Source organism: Centroberyx affinis, unplaced genomic scaffold, assembly GCF_046629955.1.
Source record: "Centroberyx affinis isolate AG114_WGS23_722 - 3 ecotype Tasmania unplaced genomic scaffold, CSIRO-AGI_Caff_v1 ptg000842l_1, whole genome shotgun sequence".
Taxonomy (NCBI): Eukaryota; Metazoa; Chordata; class Actinopteri; order Beryciformes; family Berycidae; genus Centroberyx; species Centroberyx affinis.
Genome location: NW_027279438.1, coordinates 21,473 through 44,155, shown reverse-complemented (window position 1 = coordinate 44,155; position 22,683 = coordinate 21,473). Strand labels below are relative to the sequence as shown.

Here is a 22,683-nt window from a genome sequence, read left to right as displayed (position 1 = left end):
CAGATCATGAAGATTCAACCACCAAAACTGGCTGCTTTGAGGACCCATAGTCAGCACTTGTTTAAAAATTGTAAGAGCGGATTTTTGCTAATTACAGCTAGGGAATAAATTCTGAATATCAGTGGTGACAGCAGATCCCCCAGATAATCTAATGTTGATGTTGTGAAAGTGAAAAATTTTTCTTCCAAAGTGAAATATCACATTAAATCAAATGCTTACAGGGTCAGAGACAGGTCACTGAAAATGGCTGCAGTGAGTTGTGACATTGTATAAAAGCAACAGATAAGGTTGTATAACCTGATTTGAACAACCTTGAGGGAAAATTTTGGGCCCTTCGTGAGAAACAATGTAAGAAAAAACACTTGAAGGTAATACAGCACACATCCGTAGATGTTGAACAGGAAAAGGATGCATACCGGTTGTTGACAGGCATATGAGAAAAATGAATGATTACCAATAATGGGTGAAACAATGTGTAAATGGACACTGTTCTGTGCTTGGAATTGGTTGTTTACTGGTTATTGGATACGTTGTACACAAGTGTGGGAACATGAGGACCTCAGCTAAGTTACTGGTGTTGTCTCTAAGTGAACTTGCACCCTTCACTGGTTCAACCAGTGCTAAAGCCCTCAGGCTCTCCACTCAATCTCCTTTAGCATCAATCACTAACACCAACAACGCCATGGGAAACTGCTTGTCTCTGTTCTCACCGTGACACAGGAGCCCTACATCGTGTGCGTGGAGAAACCAAACCCACAAACCAAGCTCCTACCTACAGTAGTTTGCCTGTTACACAAAGACCCCTTAATACTTATTGTGTAGTGACACTACCTGATACACAAGGAGCTCTGATCCCGATATAAGATGATGGTCAGTGATAGGGATTGGATCCCAAACTGAGCGCCAACTAGGTGAGTGTAAGGGTTGTGTTTCTGTCTTATACCCTAAGTGCTGTCATCCATAACCATTTGATCATTCGATCCAACTGACACCTAGCCTAGTGGATTGTGAACGAATTGTGTGTGTGTGTGTGTGAGTGCATGCGTGCATCTGTCTATATGCACACGTGTGTATGAGCACACATGTTTGTACGGTGGTCTGATTGAGAATGTGAGAGTGTAACGGCTCACCTTCGAACTTCTCTGGAACCACGCGGGAGTCATTTTCAAACAGATAGCCTGGAAGACAAGCAGAGGATTGTGTTAGAATTTCAAGCGGCCTTGGTCTTACCACAATTAGGTTGTTCAGTTGGGATCCATGCCAACATCTCAACAAAATACAAGGGTGTATTCACCCATGAATAGCATTAAGCCAATAAGTGTGTACTCCTCATCCACTTCGACACAAGTAGAGTAGAGCACTTTAGTGAGAGGGAAAGGATTTCATAGTGCAAACATCTGAAAGGGACTTCAGGACCTGTAAATTCAGGAGTAACACCCTTATAACTCCCCTTTTATTTGGGCCATTTAAGAGTTACAGTTATTCCACAGCTCTTATTTGCTAAGCGTAATTGGTGAACAAGAAATAGAATTACCCAAAATGGTGCAACAAACAATGGTAGTGAATGGGAGGATTGTTTTCCGTTTTTGCTAGGGAAAAATACTGTGCTTTTTCCAGGAGTAATATTTATTCAGGGATTCTTGAGGCAGGAGTGAGGCTGGAGCCTCTGCCAATGGAAACATAGACACACCGCCGGTTAGCCAATGGAAACACGGACACTCTAGGCCGGTTAGCCAATGACCGCAAAGCTTGAGCCAGTGAAGGCTCCATTTAGATAAAGCATGGGAGAGAGGGAGATTGGATATGCAACTGCAATACATTGACATCATTATGAACCCTTCTACAGTCAGTGGTCAGAGATTTTTTTTTTTTATTTAACCTTTATTTAAACTGGTAGATCAATTAAGAATGAACACTGATTAACAATAATAATCTGGCAGAGACAATACAATATTTACAATAAAGAACAAAAAGGAAATGCAGCTATTGTAATTACCTTCATTGCTGTGCTGGGGGGTTGGGTAGCCCTCGCTGTGGTGGTACATAGAGGGACATCCAGGCACATCTACAACACAGAAACACAAATGGCTACAGGTCAAAAATTTAGTTAGTTTAAAAAAAAAAAAGTTTAGTTTAGTTTAGTTTAGTTTAGTTTAGTTTAAGTGATATAACACAGTGCAAAGTGACAGAAGCAAAGTGATAAAATACAATGTTTAATCACTGGAAGAAGAAAGAAGCAGCCAAAATTATATGTTTTATCCATGTTTAGCCATCAATTAAAATGATTAGGGTTATGGTTAGGGTTAGGTTTCTAGTGCTCGGTCACAATAGTTTAAAAGAAATGGAAAATGACCTTGTACAAATGCACACAATGTATCCATATGTTCAAGTGGATAAAAAAAACATAACATAAAGCATATTTTGTACAAGGATCCCTTTCTCTGCTTGCTAAGCCAATATCCACTTGGGAAAGCGGGTGTATTATGTGAATATTTTGTGTGATCACCCCTAGCGCTGCAAGGACAAACGTTGCATTTATCATATCACTTGTCTTGTCTCTGGTGGTATTTTTAGGCCATGAGCAAGCACCTTCACCAGACCAGAAAAGTGGTACAGTATACAGTGTCTGCGCTTTGTCTGGGCACATCATTGGCTGACTCCAATAGCTGCATTCACTGAAATAGATTTTTTATTCCCCTCATAAACCTTCAAGCAAAATTCTTAGCAAGTTGGAACACTTGTGAAGCACATGTAACATGTTTTAATGAGTTGTGTAATTTGAGGTGTGTTGTTTTGAGTTTATGCTCTCTTTCTCCTGGCCGCTGACCCCGTGTGCGTGGGTGTGTGTGCGTGTTTGTCTTCGGGTGTCTGTGCATACACATAAAGGTGTGTCACTGAGTATATTTGTCTGTCTGTCTGTCTATCTGAATGCCGTCTGTAAACCGAATGAACGAGAGAAGCGAGAGCACAGCAGCTGAAAGGTGTAGCGCTCTTGCCTCTGGCTCGGGCCGTGACTCACTCCTGGGGAATGCAGCTGCAGTGCTGTGGCTGTGATAAGATGCCACTGGGGAAAATCAAGCCCTCCATTCCGGGGCAGCAGCACTCGATCACACTGTAAATAATATGTCTGCCAGCAATGGCAGGTTCCCACTAGGGAGCGATGGGGAGATTGGGTGTGAGAGCGCCAGGGTCAATTGTGTGCTGAGTGGCATGGCCATTTTGTGCCTTTCATGCAACACAATAGCAGTGATTAAGCGATGGAATGCCAATTTGTATGTGAAACTAGGACTCTCATTCTCAGATCTACACCTACCCCGGGACTGTACACTTGTGGCATTTGGCTGCTATTGGTTACATTGTAAAGGTTAAAGGGAAATGTCAGTGTCGTTCAATTTTTGAGTTATTTCCCTCAGTGTGCCTCTGTTTTATACTATCCTTGACCCATATAATTTGGGGCAGGGTACTTTTTAATTAAAGGGCCATGAACTGATGACATCATAAATCAACAGAAAATAAAAAAACAATCCGTGGAGCCAAGCTTAGCAATGTTGTTTGTATAAACTGTATTAATGGAAAAATAGCACTGCCTGTTTTTGCTGCTGGGTGTATTGATTCAAATGCTATTTATTCAGTTATCCAAGTTATTTCCTAAAAGAAAGTTTGCATTGGTGGATTATGACCTCTGGTTTACAATCATGTCTTTTAATGGGATTTTTAATGGGAGTTTAAGACTACTTGGGATCCTTTGACCAGCATAAGTTCATGTGACTTTGATTTTTTATTTTTATTTAGTTTTTAACTTTTATTCATTTATTTATTTATTTATTCCCTCCTCTCCCACCCTCCTTTGTATATATACAGTTCCAAAGTTGCACAGTCCAAGCAGTCGTCTACATCGGGAGCACTTGGGTGAAAAGTGCCTTGCTCAAGGGTACCTTGTGCAATTCATTCCCATTCCCCAGACAAATTTGTCCTAATTATGGATTTAAATAGAAAATAGCCTACTTCCCCAACCTTTAGGCTCCTGTCACCCACAGTGACAGATCTCATGAACTGCTGGGTGTATTGGACAGTCGAGCTCTGTCCAATGAAATGACGGAGAGGAATGATAAACTCTGGTCTTTTCCTTTACGGTCTTGGCAATAGTATTTCTGATCAGGCCCACCGTTGGCCAAACTCATATCAGAGACACCTCAGAGGAAACTCCACCAGCCTCAGCTCTCTCCTCCTCCCAGCAGCACACACACTTATCCACAGACAAACATCCTTTTGTTGTTTCTCTCTTTCTTCCTCAAGGTTGTGCAATTCCTCAAAGCACAAAGCTCAACTTTGTCAGTGCTATCCGGTCCCCCGATCGAAGGTATGGGTATGGAAAACATAAGAGTGAAAAGAATTTAGGTCGCTATTCCTCAGGTTTTTATTATGCATAAAGTATGCTGGTTTCAGTGCTGGAAGGCATTCTTTGTAGCCTTCCACTAATGTGCATGTAGGACCTGTGGGAACTGCAACAAAAGCATCTCTGCTCTCAGTTGACTGTCACTCCTATAGTAGCTATAACAGGTGAATTAGGACACAATGCATGTAGAGTGTCATGTTTCTCACTCCTTTGCTGGTTGCTGTGCTATCTAGTGGTAGAGCTTGTTGTTAAAGGGCTTGTGCTGGCTACCCCACCCTCTACCCCCCTCTCTTCTCCACCCCTCCCCCCTCCCCCCTTCACCCAACACCCCCCCCCCCCCCTTTCCAAAGCCCAGCCAGTGAGAGGTTCGGGTTACTGCGGCCACGCTCATTTTTCCATTATGAGTTCATCTGCCTGCAGAAAAAGGAAGCCGCTGGTGCAACCTGAAACCCTGGAGCACTCCACCAGGGACTCTAGTCTTTCCAGTGCCCTCCATTTTCTCAATGAAATTCCTCTGCCTCTCTCTCACTGAGACCAGAGGAGGGAGGGAGGGAGGGAGGGACGGAAGGAGGGAGGAGTGTAGTTGCAAGAGAAAAAAAATACTGTTTTTTCTTTTCTTTGCGAAGTGTCAGAGAGTTGAAAGGAGGAGTTTTGGAAGCAGGGAGGGGGTAGGGTAGGAGTCTAGGAGTAGATACAGTAAAGAAGTGTGTTTGCCTTTTGGACATTTTGTTCTGAAGTTAGCTGTGCACATCGGGGAGGCTTTGTCTTCAAAGGGACTTTTGTGAGGCAGAATGCAATGCCACATAACACCTGAGAAATAAAGTTCTCAGTGAGCTACTGTCAATTCACCACACCACATATTGCTTGACAGTGAAACTATCTCTTGAAAATTTAAATATGGATTCTGCCTTGACAAAGAAAGTCCATATTTCTCCATGCCTTTGTGCTTTCAATCACAGTCCAAAACAAACAAATTTCCATGAGGTTTCTTTTCTGCAGTGCTAATGTGCATTATCACCCCAGTGAATCGGGGTGTAGTAGCATAATTCACCCACTGGGCATGAAAAAATCACTATAGGCTTATTGAAAATTTGAATTGTGCATGTAATGTACCCCAAATTTTACAAATACTGACTCCTCCTGCATCATCCATTCTCACTATAGCTGTTTTCTGTCACTCACCAGGATCGTAGGTGTAGTCTGTGGGCTCCTGCTTGACCATCATGTGGGCTGGTGGGAACCTGTGTGGATGGGGGTGTGGATGGGGGTGCGGGTGCGGGTGTGGATGTGGGTGGGGATGAGGTCCGTGCCCGTGTCCCGGTCCGTGCCCAGGCGCCGGTCCTGCCATGTGAGCCGCCCGCTCATACAAAGGGTCCAGATATTCTTGCTTAAAGCTCTGCTGCAGGTAGGGCATGCAGGGGTCGGAGTGCTGCCGATGATACCCGCCACCACCTCCACCCCCACCTCCACTTCCACCTCCACCCCCTGGCCCCCCACCCCCTCCTCCCCCGGCTCCACTGCCCCCGGCGTGTCCAGCTGGGGCAGGCGGCATGCGCTGGAAGGCCTGCCCTGGTGGGGGGAACTGGGGGCACATGGGGTCTGCTGAGGTGCCCTGATACCTGGAGCTGAGAGATGAGGCAGAGTTCGTTTTAGGCTCTCACATATGTTCATCCATAATATGCAAATACACCATCATGACCTTATCTCCAAGGTAGTTCATTTTGTATCATATTGATTTTATATTAGATTCTTCCTCTAATTTCTTGTAATTGCTAACTCAGCACGGGACCCAAAAAAATGCTGCAGTGGTCAGGGGGCTATGTGAATTCTACATACGAGTCTGTGTGTGAATAAAATAAAATAACATCACCTCTGCACATCTGTGGAGGGCAGGCGAAATTATGAATAGATTTTTGACCCTGTGGCTTGTTTTGTTACTTTTGCTGGGAGCATTGCCCATTTACAGTGCTCAAAGAATTCATTATGCTAAAGAAATTAGTATGAATGCAGTTCATGGGTTGAGTTAATCAAAACTGAATTATACAACAAATTTACTGTCACTGCAATGCAATAACACTAATTATTTTCATATTTTGATCACAAAACCAACTGCCATGTCTATTGTGGAAATGTCATTGAGGAAGACACTGAATCCCAACCTGCTCACCAACTGTTGTTCTGGATAGTGTCAGCTAACTTCCTTAAAAGTAAATGTAAAATATCATACATATGGAAAAATATCATGCTTAAGTCCTGCCAAGATTTTGTGGTGGGTCACCTGGGGTTGATGGGGTAGTTGTGGCTGGGCAGTGGCTGGGAGGTGGCAGCAGGATTCATGTAGCCAGCGTCAGGCCGTCCGGCCACGGCAGGTTTTGGGGAGTAATGTTGCTGCATGGGAGACATGGGGGTCCCTGGGCAAGAGCTCTTAGCTCCTCCTGCAGCCCTTTTCTGCTCATAGGCACTGAAAAACATCCACACAAACACACATGTATCAAACATGTTAGAACACGGTTGCACTGGGGAGTGGCACTAGTTTTACAAGTCAATACGACAACCAGGGCTAATGGGAGCTGTGTAGTGGGGGTTGTAGTGGCCAGTAGCGTGTGGTCAGTCTTTTAGCTGTACTGACTTATGCATGAGAGGTGACCAGTGCTCAGTTTCTCATCAATGTTATATTGCATCTCACTGCACAAAGATAATTGTAGTCAGGGTGAGATTTGAGAAGGGACGAAGCACATATTGTTTCATTTATTTTCCCCTTAGTCTTCCCCTTAAATTAGCCTGTGTATCATCCCCCTTCTTAGAAACCTTAGAAACATGTGTGCATTGTAACAAAGAGGTCTAGGTGCTGAAACATAAAGCCTGATCCCCAATTGCAATCCTTGTCTCCTATATACCTTCCACCCTAACCAATTTACCACATAGTTTTTGGCTGGACATTGTCAATTGGCAAGTGTTTGGGGACTGTAAGGCACTTCAAATGAAAGCATGCACCAAATGATATATATATTAGCACTTCCATCAGAAGATATTGAAGGTACCTGGCATAAAGGCACTGCTCTCCATTGGGGTAGCTGAAGCTCTGCTTGTGGCTACAGGACTGGCTGGGGTCGGAGCCCGGGCTCTGGGGCTCCTTCTTGATAGTGACCGGCGGGCTGTGAAATGCCACCGCTACAAAGAGACAGTGAGCAGAAACAGAGATGTTGGTTGGCACACACAGCAGGGTTTGTGTATTCTTTTTTTTTTTATCCGCCCCTTCCCTGATACTACTGTCGTTAAGCTTAAAGGCAAAAGCAAATACTTCTGTCTGCACAGGAATCTCTTTTACGTGCCAGCCAAATTGCTTAAGTGACTGTCAATTGAAAACACAGGGAAGCAGACAGACACATATAAACTCACCAGCACACACAGACACATACCGAGAAACGCACACACACACATGCACACACGACTGCATTCCAGCAGTCATTTGGAAGCCCAACGTGTCCTCGCCCACTTTTCTTCACTCTTCCAGACACAACAGCAGCCAAAACTTCCTCTGTCAAAGTCAAGCTCAAACGTAAACAACTCTACGGGCCAGAGAGCCGTCTCTGACCTGATGAAAGCCAATGTCACACCTCTGTTAGAACAGCATATACACTGTATATGTGACTCAGCATTCTTTCCTATTGGTATCCAGATGTTAGTAGCCACTTGTGTGTTTGATTTGTTTGCCTTTGAGTAAAGAGGGGAACATAAAAAGTAAGGAGCGTCTGATTGTCTGATAATGCCAGGTAATCTGTATCTCCTCAAAGTCTAAAATGCTTAGCTGCATTTTTGTCGTTTGATCTTTCTCCAAAGGCATCCACTCTTTCTCCCCCCCCCCCCCCCAAATTTGCAAACTCTACCTAACGCATTGAACTGTCTATCAAGCCGGACTGCTGGAGGGGACCTTTGCCTTGAAGGCCACAGAAACCACCCAAAGTGGAGCTTCAAACTGTGCCGAGGGCTTGTGTTTATTATGTGAGGGGAGGTTTTCACCCGGAGTACTGTACAGGATGTTTTTCTGGTCCCGACAGGGTAAACAGCAGCAGCTGTGCACTTCCAGCTGGGGAGGCCTGTGTTTATGTGTGCGTGTGTGCATGTGTGAGACTGCGTATGTGTGTGTTAGCAATCTCGGTGTGTCTCTCTATCTGTGTGTGCGTACAAATGTGTGTGTCTCTGTGTGTGTGTGTGCGTGTCTGTGTGTATGCAGTGGGTGTGGAGCTGACAGAACAGGCCACACTGAAAGCTGAGCCCAGGTAATTACATACTGTGGCCCATTCACAAAAAAGGAGGAGAAAAAATGTAGCGGCTGGCTGGCTGGCTGGCTGTATAAGGCCTGAGACGACTGTTCCACTAAGGCGAGAGAAAGGAAGTGAAAAAATGAGGGAGGAGACACGGCTAGAGAGTGAACAAAGAGTGAGAACAGATTAAAGTGACATTTCACTTTGATAGAACGTTTTGACTTTTTAAAATGCACGCCTCTAAAGAATTTCGGGAGCAGTCAACCTCCAACAGTAGCTGCCATGGGGATCTGCTGTCACTATCGCCCAGTCAGGATTCCCCCCCCAGCTCTTAATAATGATAACTGTGAAGACTTCTTGAAAACTGTCATCGGCATGAAATAAAAACTGAATGAAATAGTATTACCAGAGTTTAGTTTTTCTTCTTTTTAGATGTATTACAAGTACAATTTTGTATTCAAAATGAGAGTGAGGAGGCAGTGGTGACTATGAGTCTCCCCTGAGCAAACAGATTTAGTGGGTGATCATTCACAAAACTCCTACAGTTACGTGCGCTAAAAAAATAAAATGCTCTAAAGCTGAAAGAAAGAATGAAGTACAGGCAGGAACAGGTACAGATTTTTAAACAATTTTTCACACCTCAGTTATAACAGCATACACAGTTTATATTCAAACATTCTTTCCAGTTCTTATCCAGATGTTAACAGTCACTTGTATATTTGTGTGTTTCACTTCATTTGTGTTTGCCTTCGAGTGACAAACGAAAAATATATCAAGTGGTAAACAGAGTCTAAAAAAATCAAACAGTGCCGCTCATCATCATAACCTTCCTATTTTTGGTCTCTACTCACTCTCCCATGGCAGGCAGGCAGGTGAGGAAGTGTTGGCTTTAGCGGAGGATCAACGGGATTAGAGAGCATTTACCCAGATTTCCCAGACAGACACAATGGGATTCCAGCCTCCTCTAAGTCTCCGACAGCTCGTCTGCTCATACACAGAGGGTGGCACATGACTGGCTCTCTAATAATACTAGTGTGTTTGTCTATTGACATTCTCCCCTTTCTCTGCCGTGGTCATGAACTGCAAACAATCCGCGGTGTGTGTACACAAGTCCACTCACAATGCGGCCAAGTGGAGCCACTAATGCGACTGGCAGGAATATCGCCCTTGATGTGGCCCTCGGTTTATGAGGATGTTCCATTTCAAACACTCCGGCCTGGGAATGGCGTCAGCTGTATATGGAGGTGTCTGTGTGTGTGTGTGTGTGCGTGTGTGTGTGTGAGTGTGTATGCCATTTGTGTGAAACAGTGTGTGTGACCTCTCTAGCATATTAATTAATCTGGTAAATGAGCACGGGACAGCTTTGTGTGTATGTGTGTGTGTACGTGTCAGTGTGTGTGTGTGTGTGTGTGTGTGCATGTTTGTGATTGGGGTTGTTGCCTGTTGCCCAGCATGCTCTTCCAATTAGATGGAGTTGGCTGATGTCCCTGTTAACGAATGCCCTGACAAAGAATACACTGATTTATAAAGCCAAGGATCAAAGAACCATGCAGAAAATTGAAATATTCAACATACTTTGATCCTGCTGGAAACATGTGCAGAGTATGAATGAGTATGATCGCTTCATATTTTGATAACTAATCAAATTTTGCAAACACATTTTGAGAATGAATCTAAGATCCGTTCCGATTCCAAGATCAGTCTATAAATCAAAACAAACTCTGGCTTCCAGCAACTATTTCAGACTCTCCGGAGTACTGCAGTAAATCTCCCAGTCCAAATGATGTCAAATTTGCTGCTAAAGTTTATAAGCTAGTGGCAGTCTTGTAAATAGAGCCAGGGAGAGTTATGATCTTCACGTTCCCCTCTCTCTCCCCTCTCCTGGTTTTATTTGGGGCAATATGACCCCGGTTCTCAGGCTCTGGTTTCATCCTCCAACAGCTTTGTTAAATGTTACATCACCCTTTCACAGAGATCCTCATATTTCATAGTTTCTTTTCTACATAGAAGGGGAAGGTGGGTTCATGAACTTAAACACAGAGCACGATGGCCCTGAAAGGTGTTTAGACCGTCAAAGACAGATACAGTACACATTAGCCATTGCAATTTAAAGCAGACAATTCTGAGATAACACAGAAGTTTGGTGAATGTGTATGTGTGTGAGTGTGTATGTGTGAGTGTGTATACGTATGCATTTGCATGTGCCTATGACTGCCTGCTTGCATGTGTGTGTGTTCGGGCATGTACGCTCCTGTGGGTGCGATTTCTGTATATTCTCCCGGGGCGTTGGGTGGACCATGGCGGATTCTTAGCACATCCTAAACTGATAAGGTCAGAGGGTTTTTCCTCACTCACAGACAAACTTGTCTTATCTCCTCCTTCCTTATTTTGTGGTATTCTTTGCCGTCTCCCATTCACACCCTATTCTGAGCGCCGTCTATAGAGAGATGACCCCCAGCTAAAGGCAGGGTGGAGATGGACTTTTACATATGTAAATTGTGGCGCTTAGAGGGGGAGGATGCGGGGTGAAAGGTGATGGTCATGGCTGAGTGCTTTAGGAAGTTGAGGGATCATTACATAGGGGGGGCCTATTCAACAGACACCCACCACAAACAAATCCCAGGAGCAAGGATGGCACCCTGCAACACCCCCCCCCCCCCACCTCTTCTCTACACAATGGGCTCCTCAGCTGGGCCATATGGAGGTAGTGGGAACTCGTACGAAAACACTATAGGACTCCTGCGGGATCCTCGTCCGAAGCTAAAGAACACAAACAGCTCTGACAGAGAGATACGCTGCTACACTGATACAGCATGCTGACTATGCTGTGAAAAACTCAGTAGGCACATAATAGGAAGAACAATGATCCACTGCATCATTAGAACATACACTACCAGTCAACAGTTTGGACACATGCATTTTTTTTTTTTTACTATTTTTCACATTTTAGAATAATAGTAAAGACATCAAAACTATGAGGCAACACAAATGGAATTATGCAGCGACCAAAAAAGTGTCAAAACTATCTTATATTTTAGATTCTTTAAAGTAGCCACTCTGCCCTTGGAAAGAAATTCATATGGGCATCGACTTCACTATTTATATTTGTCTATAAACAAATTTCAAGCATTTAAGCATAAGCCTTTAGATCAAAATGGCTTTAAGATAATGAAAAACATAGTACATTCAATCAGATGTGTCCAAACTTTTGACTGGTAGTGTATGATTTTAATTAATATAATTGATTGTTCATTTGATATTTTGTAACCTTTGATAAGTGTCTAGATCCATAATGAAAGAGAGAGGAATTCACAGGATTATACTTAATGCACAGCAATCAAAACATTTTACATATCACCTGCGCATGGGCCATTTCAGGCAGCTGAAGAGACCCTGCTATGAACTCCCCATCTTATTTTAGACAGAGTATTTCCTACCATTAAAGGCCCTGGTGTAGGGAAATCCAATCTGAAGTCAGGAGTGGATCTGGAGAGTCTTACATTGGATGTTTATCTGTGACTTGGCCAAGTCTTAAGCCTCTGGAAGTCTGCAGCACACGACAGCCTCGCTCGCAGTAACTCATCATTCTGGCTGGTTGGACATCGGCCCCAGTGTCAAATAGGGTGAATGAAACTAGCTAAACCGGACGACACGTGAACGTAACGTAAATCCACCGTTAATGGGTCGAATCATACAAATCGGATTCAAGTGGTACTCTTCGGGGAACTATCTCTAGGGCTATTTGGGGGTCTGGTTCGTATCCTCCATGATTAGTGCATGTGCGGTGCATGCGGCACGTGGGCTCGGTGTACTATACTCCCGGTCTATCTGATAGGCAACACCTGGTTCCCCCCACTCCCCCCACATCTCTTATGTGGTGACGGATCAATAAAAACAACAAGGATGCCAATTATGTCACAATGGCTTTAAAGGTTAAAAAGGAAGTTATTGATTCAGATGGGTTGCAAATAACATTACTCGCTCAGCTGAATGCATGGCTCCACTGTGGTGAGAGGGAGGCGTAATAGGGAAAAGCAACAGTGTAATTTAGAAGTATTGGACTGTCAACACACGGTTCATAAGTTAGATGTAACCTATACTTTAATGGTAATTTTAAAGCACTGCGTGTGGTGGTATGTTTTGCTTCCACGGACAAGGGTTGGGTGCCGTTTCTATTACATCTAAGCTTTACTTTATATGTTTGACTAAACATTTAGATGAAAATGAAAAGCTGACACCACAGTATCAAATATGCTGAACTTAACACTGAAGGCACATCCAATAGTTCAGTGGAAAAATTCTCAGAGCGAGCGAGCGAGCGAAAGAGAGAGTGAGAGAGGGGGAGAGAGAGAGAGAGAGAGAGAGAGAGAGAGAAAGAGAGAGGGAGAGAGAGAGAGGGAAAAGGAAGGGAAGCGAGGCGATACAATATAATCCAGACCATTTCGACTGGAGAGACTATCCAGTCATTCCACTGGTGCGTGGAAACATGTGCTGGACATGTGTGTGTGCTTCTCAGGTCACTGCACAATCAGGAAGACAGAGAGAGAGAGAGAGAGAGAGAGAGAGAGAGAGAGAGAGAGAGAGAAAGAGAGAGAGAGACAAGCAGCCTGGCCAGCACTGACAAGCTCGTCCTCATCTCTGAGAGCCAACAGGCCCAAGAGTGGCTTCAGTATCTATCTGCTCAGGGAGCCCAGGAGCGTTGGATCCATTAGTCTCTGCTCTATCTGATTTACAGGTCGTCCTCTCTCATCTGATAATGGTTCGGCCTCCTTGAATATTTAAAGAATTGTTGTCAGATACCTGCCAAACAAGCCCAACGAGATTGATGGAAAGTACAGTGGTATCAACGGGGGAAGATGATTGGTCGGGAGAGCAACGTGGCCCTTTCACAACTGGGAGTTTTGTAGGCCGTTAAAATGTTCCGGGGTATCTTTTGTTGTGTTGGCTAACAGGATGTGGATTTGAATGACACCCATCATGTGAAAGCACTAGCGCCGTGAATTTCGCAAATATCAGAGTTTCACTTCTCTTTTCAAACTGGAGATATCACAGCATTCTTGTGAACTGGTGGGAATGATCTTGTCAGCTGTAAGCGGGAATGACCTTAGTGTGTACTTGTGTGTGTGTGTGTGTCTGTGAGTGTGCTTGGGTGCCTGTGTGTCTGTGTGATGTCCTGTGGTCAAGCCTGGGAGGAGTGTCTGAATAAGCAATGTCAGCTCTTTCCTCAGAATGATTCCTGCCCTTCTTGAATCTTCTCAATGAATCAACCTAATATTGATCAGTATTACTATCACGGGATATCAGTCATGGACAAAGAATCTAGTATTCCCTTTAACTCCTGTTAGAGTATTGTAAATTCCTACTTTCTGCTATTCACAAGAGATAGATATTCAGCCTAAGCAAGGATGCGATTGGGGAGAACACAGAAAAACACTGGAAGTAATGGGGAAACAGAAATCTCCCACTGTAAATGAATGGGTGCTGTGTGTGTTGCAAAAGCATGAAATTGTGAAGGAAAAAGAACACCCAAAATGTCAAACTTCACATGGGCCACATCCTTGGTAACAACAAGGGATCCACAACGTGATCGGTAAACGTTCTGATCTCGCACGTTTTCCCCATTGTCCACTTCACTTCCAATTGTGCCGCATTGGCTTTTTATAAATGGCCATTGACCAATCATAAATCTCACTGGCCCATTGCTGTTTAGTGGACCCGATACAATACATCCCTGTCCCGGGACATGTGCAGCGAGAGGGGCGTCCCTTCGCAGGCGAAGGGGGGATGTAATTAATCTGGCACAATATTGACTCCTCACTCACAATCCCTCGGCCCCCAATATAGCTGTCCCCTCTTAATGTTTAATGTAGCAATCGATCCACCCCCACACTGTTACTGAAATGATATAATGAGCTCCCACTGCCCACCAGGGTATCATGGAAGTGAGGGAGGGGGAGAGTTTGTGTGTGTGTGCATGTGTGTAGACTTGCATGTGGCTCCATGTGCATATGTGTTTGTGTGTGAATGCATGCCCGTGTGTGTGTTTAGAGGGAGGAATCTGCCTTATCAGAGTGAGATAACACATACAAAACAGAAAGGCTGGGACACCTTGCTCTAAATTATCGGAGCACATGCCACATCCACAGTTCTTCCTGCTCGTCCAATCTCTCCTCGCGATCTCTCTCTTCTTCTTCTCCTTTCGCTCTCTCTCTCTCTCTCAATCTCTCGATTGGGATCTCGATCGTAATGCTCCGAGGCACGTTTGACCCCCTATTACCCCTCTCCTTTCCCTATCTCCCTTCATCCTGATTTATCTCTGTTTTACCTTTATCTATCCATCCATCACCCCCCCTCCATCTCCTCCTACTCCTCTCCTGGATCGGTGAGGATCGATACTGCCATACGCTGGCTCTCAACTCACTCTACACACCTACTGGCCTGTGTCAGCAACTTACTATAGATGCAGCCTGCAACCACCTCCTCCACTCACGTGTTTTGTGTGTGTGTGTGTGTGTGGACTGTCTACCATATGAACTGGTAGTCATGCCAGGCGTATGAATACGGTAAACACAGTGAGATCCAAGTATGACTGTCAGCCAAGAAAATAGCAAAAACAGCCCTAACAGGCACTGTGTTCAAAATGGACTTCACAGTGTGTGTGTGTGTGTGTTGTTTGACACACTCCCAGTGTCTTATTGGTGATCGCTTCAAGTCCAACTACTGTTATTTTTAGGGCCCCGCTCCTTCTGCTTTACTGCATCTGTTCCCCCTCGGTTGGTGCTCGCTTTCGAAAGAGAAAACATTCCAGCTGCAGCGAACGTTAAAGCGCAGCCGTCCCTCTGGAGTACATGCGCGCGCGCACACACACACACACACACACAAACACATGTAGGCATACACACACACACATAGGAATACACACAGGCATACAGTTACACATCAACGCAGACATACAGATGCACAGGCACGCATATGAACATACACAGTGAGATACACAGGCACACTCTCTCTCTCTCTCTTCCTCACACACAGGCACACACACACACACACACACACACACCTCCCCTCTCTCCTGTAATAAAACACACACTGCCGTCCATTCACAAAGCTATGCTGCTGACACTCGGCTGCGCTGCCTGGCTCAAATCCCTGCGGCCCCCTGGCTTTGACAGGACTGTTCTGAATCAACACGGAGAAGTACTGCTTTTACTTCCCCACTGGAAGCTGTTAAACGCCTATTACACTACGCGCCTGGCCTTTACAAAGCCACTTTCATTGAATTCGATCGGCAGACGACTAAATAATGTCATAAACTAGCAATAACTTTTTTTCAAACATTTGCAATGTCTTTTTTTTCAAATCCTTTATTCTGGACTACACCAAAGAAGGGAAATAGCTTCTTCATCAGAAAAAAATGGGAATTGTGTGCTCCAAAAAAGCTAAAATCCAGGAAAAAAAAGGACTCAAGTGAATTCTATATAATTCTGCTGTCAGGTGAAGACTGACAGAGAAATAGGCCAGTTCCTCTCTTAGGTGTTGTTAGTGGTAGAATAACGTCCCCCCCGTTTCATGAATGGAGGTTCACTCCCCTTGACTCAATGTGCTGCCTCAGCCAGTCTCTCACAACCAGCCCATTCATAAAACCGCGGGGCTGAAGTTTGTGTGTGTGGAAGGTGTGTGTCTGTGTGTGTGTCTGCACACGAGGACAAGTGTGTTTATGTGAGTGTGTGTGTGTGTGTGTAGGTGGATGAGTGGCTGTCAAGAGAAATCACCCATTCACTTAAGAGAAATCAGGCATTTACTCATAAGCACAAATCCGTGCGAGCACACAGGCAGAAGACGCACAAACACTGCAACAAACACAGTCATTGAAGAAGGCTCGCCTCCCCGGAGTGAGCGGTATCCGCACATATCTGGCAGGCACCTGGCTGTTTTTTTGCGCACTTTGTTGCATAGCAGCTGTATTTTGGAAAGTGGAGAACACAGAGCTGCATACTTCTCTTTCGGGGAGAGGGGGGAGCGGGGCGGAGGGAGGGAGTTCAGCTCGCCCGCTCCCTGCGCTCCACACAGGGCCTGATTGGGCCAGTTCTGATCCAAAGTGAGCAGGGGAGAAAAACAACCCAAACAAGAGAAAGGCTGTGAATCCATGACAAAGCAGAACTCTCACAGCCAGAGAGACGCACTGCTGGGAGGATTTGGACGGAGCTGGCTCACTGGAACCTTTCCTTCTTTTCTTTTTCTTTCTTTCTTTCTTTTTTTCTTTTTCTTTCCGTCTTTCTTTTTTCCTCTCTGTCTTTCTTTCTTTCTAAGTATTTTTCTTTATTTGTCTCACACCTTCCTCTTTGTGTCTTTGTATTTTTCCTCTCTCTCTCTCTCTCTCTCTCTCTCTCTCTCTCTCTCTCTCTCTCTCTTTCTCTCTCTCTCCCTCTCCCTCTCTCTGTCTCTCTCTCTCTCTCTCTCTCTCTCTCTGTCTCTGTCTCTGAACTTGTCCTCTGAAAGCACTGTAATGGCATTCTATAGCCACAACTTCCTATATAATTACTGCAAGGCACAAAACTAAACAATCGTCCCACACAGCTCAGAAATCGCTGGATTAGTTCACATCTTGGAACACTCAATGTGTAGAGTGAAAAGAGAGAGAGAGAGAGAGAGAGAGAGAGAGAGAGAGAGAAAGGGGAAAGGGGGGTGTCCAGATTTTTAAATTCAGCTTAGTTTGTACAGACACAGGAAGGGAGGGAGGGGTTTGGAGTATCCACTTGGAGAGGAGGGGGCGTCAGAGAGGGGGATCTGTAGTACTGTAGGGCTTTTTTATGAATGAAGACTTAAGGAGAGAGCAGCGCAGGAGGGAGAGAGAGAGGGGGGAGGGAGAGGCACACTTCCTCTTACGCAGAGAAGAAAATTTATGAATGGGTCACATCTCTCGGGCTGCTCCGAGTGTAAACAACATACTTGAACAAAGAAGAACGGGCTCTCCGTGCAAGTTGTGCCTCAGTGAACGTCCCGACTGAGGCCTTTCATTCAGTTTGTCCAAGTGAACGATGCTAGAACATGTTTTGGGTGTTTTTAACACTAAAACTAGAAAACTTTGGAACATTAAAAGATTTAAAATGTGTGCTGAAAATGTGACTGACACCTCCCTGTGTTCCCTCCCTGCAGGCAGAAAACAGACAATGGAATCTGTCCGACAACCTAGCGTCAGGCGAGGCTAACCCCCTCCGAGGTGCTGTCAGCCCCCAAAATCAAACATATCCCTCTCCCCTCCTCTCGATGAGCCCGAGATGGAAGCCACATCTCTTTTTAAAGCCTGTTTGTTTCCATGCATGGTCAATCACATTAGTTCAAGGGAAAAGTATGGTGCGCTGTTATCACCGATGGCTCAATTAGCTTTAAACACACACAGGCAGGTCAGCAAGCACATAAAAGTTGTGTGTTTACATAACCTTCCCTCAATGGCAGCGTGCGGACGGAGCGCGCTCGTTAGCTGTGAACCGAGGGAGAATGGACGAGATGAGATAGATTTACCAGATGTGCAGGTATTGCACAATCGTTGGTCTCCCTGTCCCTCCTTTTGCCCCCTCCTCTTCCTTGATCTAGCATTCCAACATGTCCCGATGTTTTTGCCTCTCTCTCTCTCTCGCGCTGTTGCCCTCGCTCCCTCCCTCCCTCCCTCCTTCTCTTCCCTCTCCGTCAACACCACACCCATGCAGGTAACAACCTGACTCAGTAAACAACAATGTTTAATTTTACCAGGGCGCCTTTTCAATACAAGCCTCAATTATATTCTGGTCACCTGGGATTAGGGCTCTGCTTTATGCTTTTTTGTCTGTGCCGGAGTTTCCAAAACATGTGACTCACCTGTTTTTAGCTCTACAATACACACTCAGGGTGTCAACGGAATTATATTTGGCATGGGAAAAGATAAGCCTTTTTATAAAGCCACGCTGACGCCTTTAATAGACCCCCTACAGGATCTACCACAAACACACAGATGAATATATTTATAGAGGCTTGTCAACTTCAATTTCCCATCAATCGAAGCTGAATAGAGATGCTCCAACTGGACTCTGTGGCTATTGACTGTGAACAGCAGGGACGCTGTCTGTCAACGCAGGAGTGTCTCTACCGCGTATAAGTGAGCTGCCCGTCAAACCAAAGCCCCCCTGACCCTGCAGATCATACCCGGGTCAACCGTTAGCGGAACCCCGACAGCTGATTGGCTGACAGGCCAGGGGGTTAAGTAGACATGACCCCTGCGTGCCCCTGGGTTCAGCTCCACTTCCTCCTCCTCATTGTTGGCCAACAGACAAGGACAATGTTCCACAGGGCATGTGTCACCGCGGGGCTCACCAGTTGTGACTTAGGGCCGGTTAAATCACACGATGTTTACACACAAAAGAGGTGCGTGTTTGAATCGGAGGAAATGCCATTGACTGGGCTTGACAGCTGTCAGTTTTACTTTCGGGATGAGATTATTCTTGAGGCATTTCAGGTTCTCTTTAAGTTGCTATGTTAACTATCCCAGTGTCAGTGTCATTATTAAGGAAGGAGAAGCCCGTCGTTTTATGAATGGGGCAGAAAAACTCATGTTTGTAGAGCGTCACTCACACTCCCACACAGATCCTGAATCACCATTGTTAAGACGCACAACGAGAAAGGGAAACCCATTCAAATGGCAGCCGCTCAGTTGTGCGGCCCAGGAATTTGCTTTCCCGTTTTACACCTTCCGATCTGCACAAAGGGCCATCTTTGTACCTGGGCCCTGAATGATCTTTTACTGGTTTCCTGGGCTGTACCCATTCAGCTTTTCAAAGCCATGCAAATGCACGGCGGTGGTGTACAATGCTGGCATCCAAATTCACTTCATGTTGACTGGGTCATTAGGCCTTGTGTCTCTGCAAGGCTTTGTCTCCCAAAGAGATTACTGTAACATCAGCAAGTTACAGTATCCCCACCCAAGCCTCTGGCAGTTTCACAATCCAAATCTGACCCCATATCGCTGGTTTCGCCCTCACTTTCTCATAAGCGCACATACTTTGGGGCAAGCACACACACATACTTTGGCTGGACTTCAACTAGCAGGCCAACAGGCCAGATCTGATTCTCTGCATGTGGCATGGCATATCTGAGATTATACAGCAATGAAATAAATCTAATCTGTGCAACATATGGTCAGAAAATCATTTTTTTATGTCTAAAGCCACCCATTGACAGACACAGGCATAAACAAAACTCACACACAAGTACACACACACACACACACACACACACAGATATAAAATCCGTAGAGGGAACACCAAAATTGAGTGGGGTACTCACAGTTCTCAGAATGGAAGTCAGGAACAAACTGCTCGTCGCTGTCAGGAACCTGAGCTGAAATTAGAAGAGAAAAAAAGAGCAATCATTATTTAGCCATTAGATTTTAGACCAAGCCTCTCTGTCTCTCTCTCTTTCTTCCTTGGGCTTGAAACCCGAGTCATGGCTGAGCCGTGCCTCACTCTAAGCGACCTTCACCTCCCAACTTTTGCAGTATGCCAGCACTTTTCTTATCCACAGATCAATGCACCAGAGTCAAGAGGAGCGTGGAGCTCCTGAATGGCAACACAGATGCCTGCCAGCCTTGTTTCATGTAGAATTGAACATCTCTTGGTAATGCTGACCTTTGACTTCAGCTTACAGATTTCAGCCAATGAAAAGCAGCCACGTTGGCCATAACCATAAAGATAAAATCCAACTTTTACTTGCACATAAATATTTACAGTTTCAGTATGAAAGTTCTTATGTAGCAATGGTAAATTTACCAAGCAGACTATAGGTTGATCAGAGCAGTAAATACTGGTTCAGGATCATGACCAGTGGTCCGAGTTGATGCGTGTAAGTGTGCAGTAAGAGTCACGCTGGACAGAGTTACTGTCACTCATACAGACTAACTATTGAACCAAGCTGATGGTGGATCAATAGAGAGGTAAAGTCACCTTTCCCCTTCCTCCAATACGCATCCAATGCCTGACACTCACGTCTAACCATTCTACCCAAACCAGTCAGACATCTTTACACTGACCTGAACTGTGACCATTTTGGAAAAATGTAAGTCTGTAAAACTAGCTGTTTACTACTTTGCATCTATTTCCAACGTAGACACCGAGGCAGACTAAACAAGCTGTTCTGGCTAAACGAGTGAGGAAATCCGTCAAGTGGTGTGACCAGTACATTGTTGCAACTTGTCTCTGTCCCGATCTGAAGTCGTACAAGACTTTCTCTAACAATCTAGAAGTGCTCTGGAATTCATCACCTGTTTAGATGGCTTTGAGGAATCGCTCTTAAGGTCAAACTAGAAGCGGCTAGAGAACAAGGAAACCACAGACCAAAGGCGAGAGGAGAAGTGGGGGTGAAACAAGAGCAAGTTAAGGTTAAAGCACTTCTTAGATCTTTTTGTCACATGGCCATTATCTATAGTAAATTAATGATGTGTTTTCTACAGCAGCACTTAATCACGGAGCAAAGATGTGATCTTACTACTTCTCTTCTTAAGTAGTAACTGTAGACACAGTTCATATATCAACCTATATTGGTTTCAACACTCTGATGCATGATATTAGCATTGCCATTACTCAGTGTATGTCACTCAGAAACAATATACAGCCAGCTTACAGTAAATACTGATTTTTAAAAATAGATAAGTCAATATACAGATATAGTATGTGTACATGCATTACCTTGATCTGAGATACAATTACTTAGTGGTTTGCAGTAGATATACAATTTCCCAAAGTATCAATGGTCCTGATTAGGCATTCTCTCATAATGAGGCTCATTTAGGCCCTAACTGAATTAGCGCAGTCAGTGATGCCAAGCCCAGGTGCAGTGGAGCTAGACAGACACTATTGTATGGTTCTTATTGTAGGAATCCAAACCCATTCACAATTGTCCTTTGGAGCTTTGGATTTTGAGTCACACAAACAGGTTAGAAAAGCCCCATCATTCGACTGCCAACGCCCCAATAGGGGTGAAGGGGTCAAATTCACCCATTGAGCCATGAGAGCACTGGCATTTGATTCACTATCCACGGATTAATGGCCAAACCCTAAACCTAGAGCGGAGCCAGGGCTAGCAACCTTTTCATCTGGCACCGCTCCAGCTCCACAAGAGTTTCTGGGTTTTCTAAAGTGTTTCCATAGCTTGGGACTCACACTTACGTCATGGTACAAGCTAACTGGTGGGGAAAAGTTGATGGCTATCATTAAATATCATGGACCCAATCTGGGCCATAATGGCCAACAAAAACAAAATGGCATCACATCGCGGGTACACGTATCCCCACAGCATCCTTAGCTCACTATGATTTTGTGATGCCAGCTCTGAGGTGATGACACCAAAGCTATTTTCTGTATCATTCAAATCAAAACTGAGGCATAAGCAAGATAACTTCCTTGCAGGACAGTACTTCTGTATTTTTCTCTAAAAGTGGAAAGTTCACAGAGCCCACAGTGACCATGTGCCATGGCCTGTGACAGTGACCTCACCCAGCCAAGCAAAAGACCCAACGTCTAGCCCGGCATTCAACCTCTCTCACTTCACCCATGGTTTCAATGAAACACAGCACGGAAACCGAAACGGAGAGAGAGTGAGAGAGAAAGAGAGGGAGAAAAGAGGAAATAAGAAATTCAAATCCACTTTCTTTCTTGTAGTCGTGCTCCTCCTTCCTGTGCAGAGGAAACCGGATGACGGCGTTTTGGAGCATGTTCAGATAAATGACATTGATTTCTTATATAATGCCGCATCCTGTGGCTTACTATACAGTAATATTATTACCCCCTTTTAACTTTTCAGTCTTTTGCCCCCAAGGAGAAGAATAAAGCTGCTTTATGAGACAGAGCAGAGGCCAATATTTAGTCCTCCAGATCAAACAATCAATCATTTCCACTAGTTTCAACATGTCTAAAATGGAACATGCTGGACCTCACTCAGAAAAACAAAGAAAAAAAAACATTGAGGATGTCTGAGCGTCAGACAAGATCACAACCC

General features: G+C 44.8%; 1 protein-coding gene across 7 annotated transcripts in view; it reads right to left on the bottom strand.

The window, feature by feature from the left end:
* The window catches only part of etv4 (ETS variant transcription factor 4), a 29,783-nt gene that overhangs the window by 3,385 nt on the left and 3,715 nt on the right, over window positions 1–22,683 (bottom strand). The window contains exons 4-11 of one of the 7 annotated variants that reach the window (XM_071520997.1): window positions 19,978–20,031; window positions 7,438–7,567; window positions 6,675–6,857; window positions 5,894–6,021; window positions 5,737–5,860; window positions 5,579–5,652; window positions 1,997–2,065; window positions 1,131–1,178 (exon numbers count right to left, since the gene is read on the bottom strand). In XM_071520997.1, coding sequence (XP_071377098.1) covers window positions 1,131–1,178; window positions 1,997–2,065; window positions 5,579–5,652; window positions 5,737–5,860; window positions 5,894–6,021; window positions 6,675–6,857; window positions 7,438–7,567; window positions 19,978–20,031 — 810 coding nt within the window. Of the gene's footprint in view, window positions 1–1,130; window positions 1,179–1,996; window positions 2,066–5,578; window positions 6,022–6,674; window positions 6,858–7,437; window positions 7,568–19,977; window positions 20,032–22,683 lie in introns of all 7 variants that reach the window. The other 6 variants (XM_071520998.1, XM_071520999.1, XM_071520995.1 and 3 more) reach the window with 6 other exon arrangements.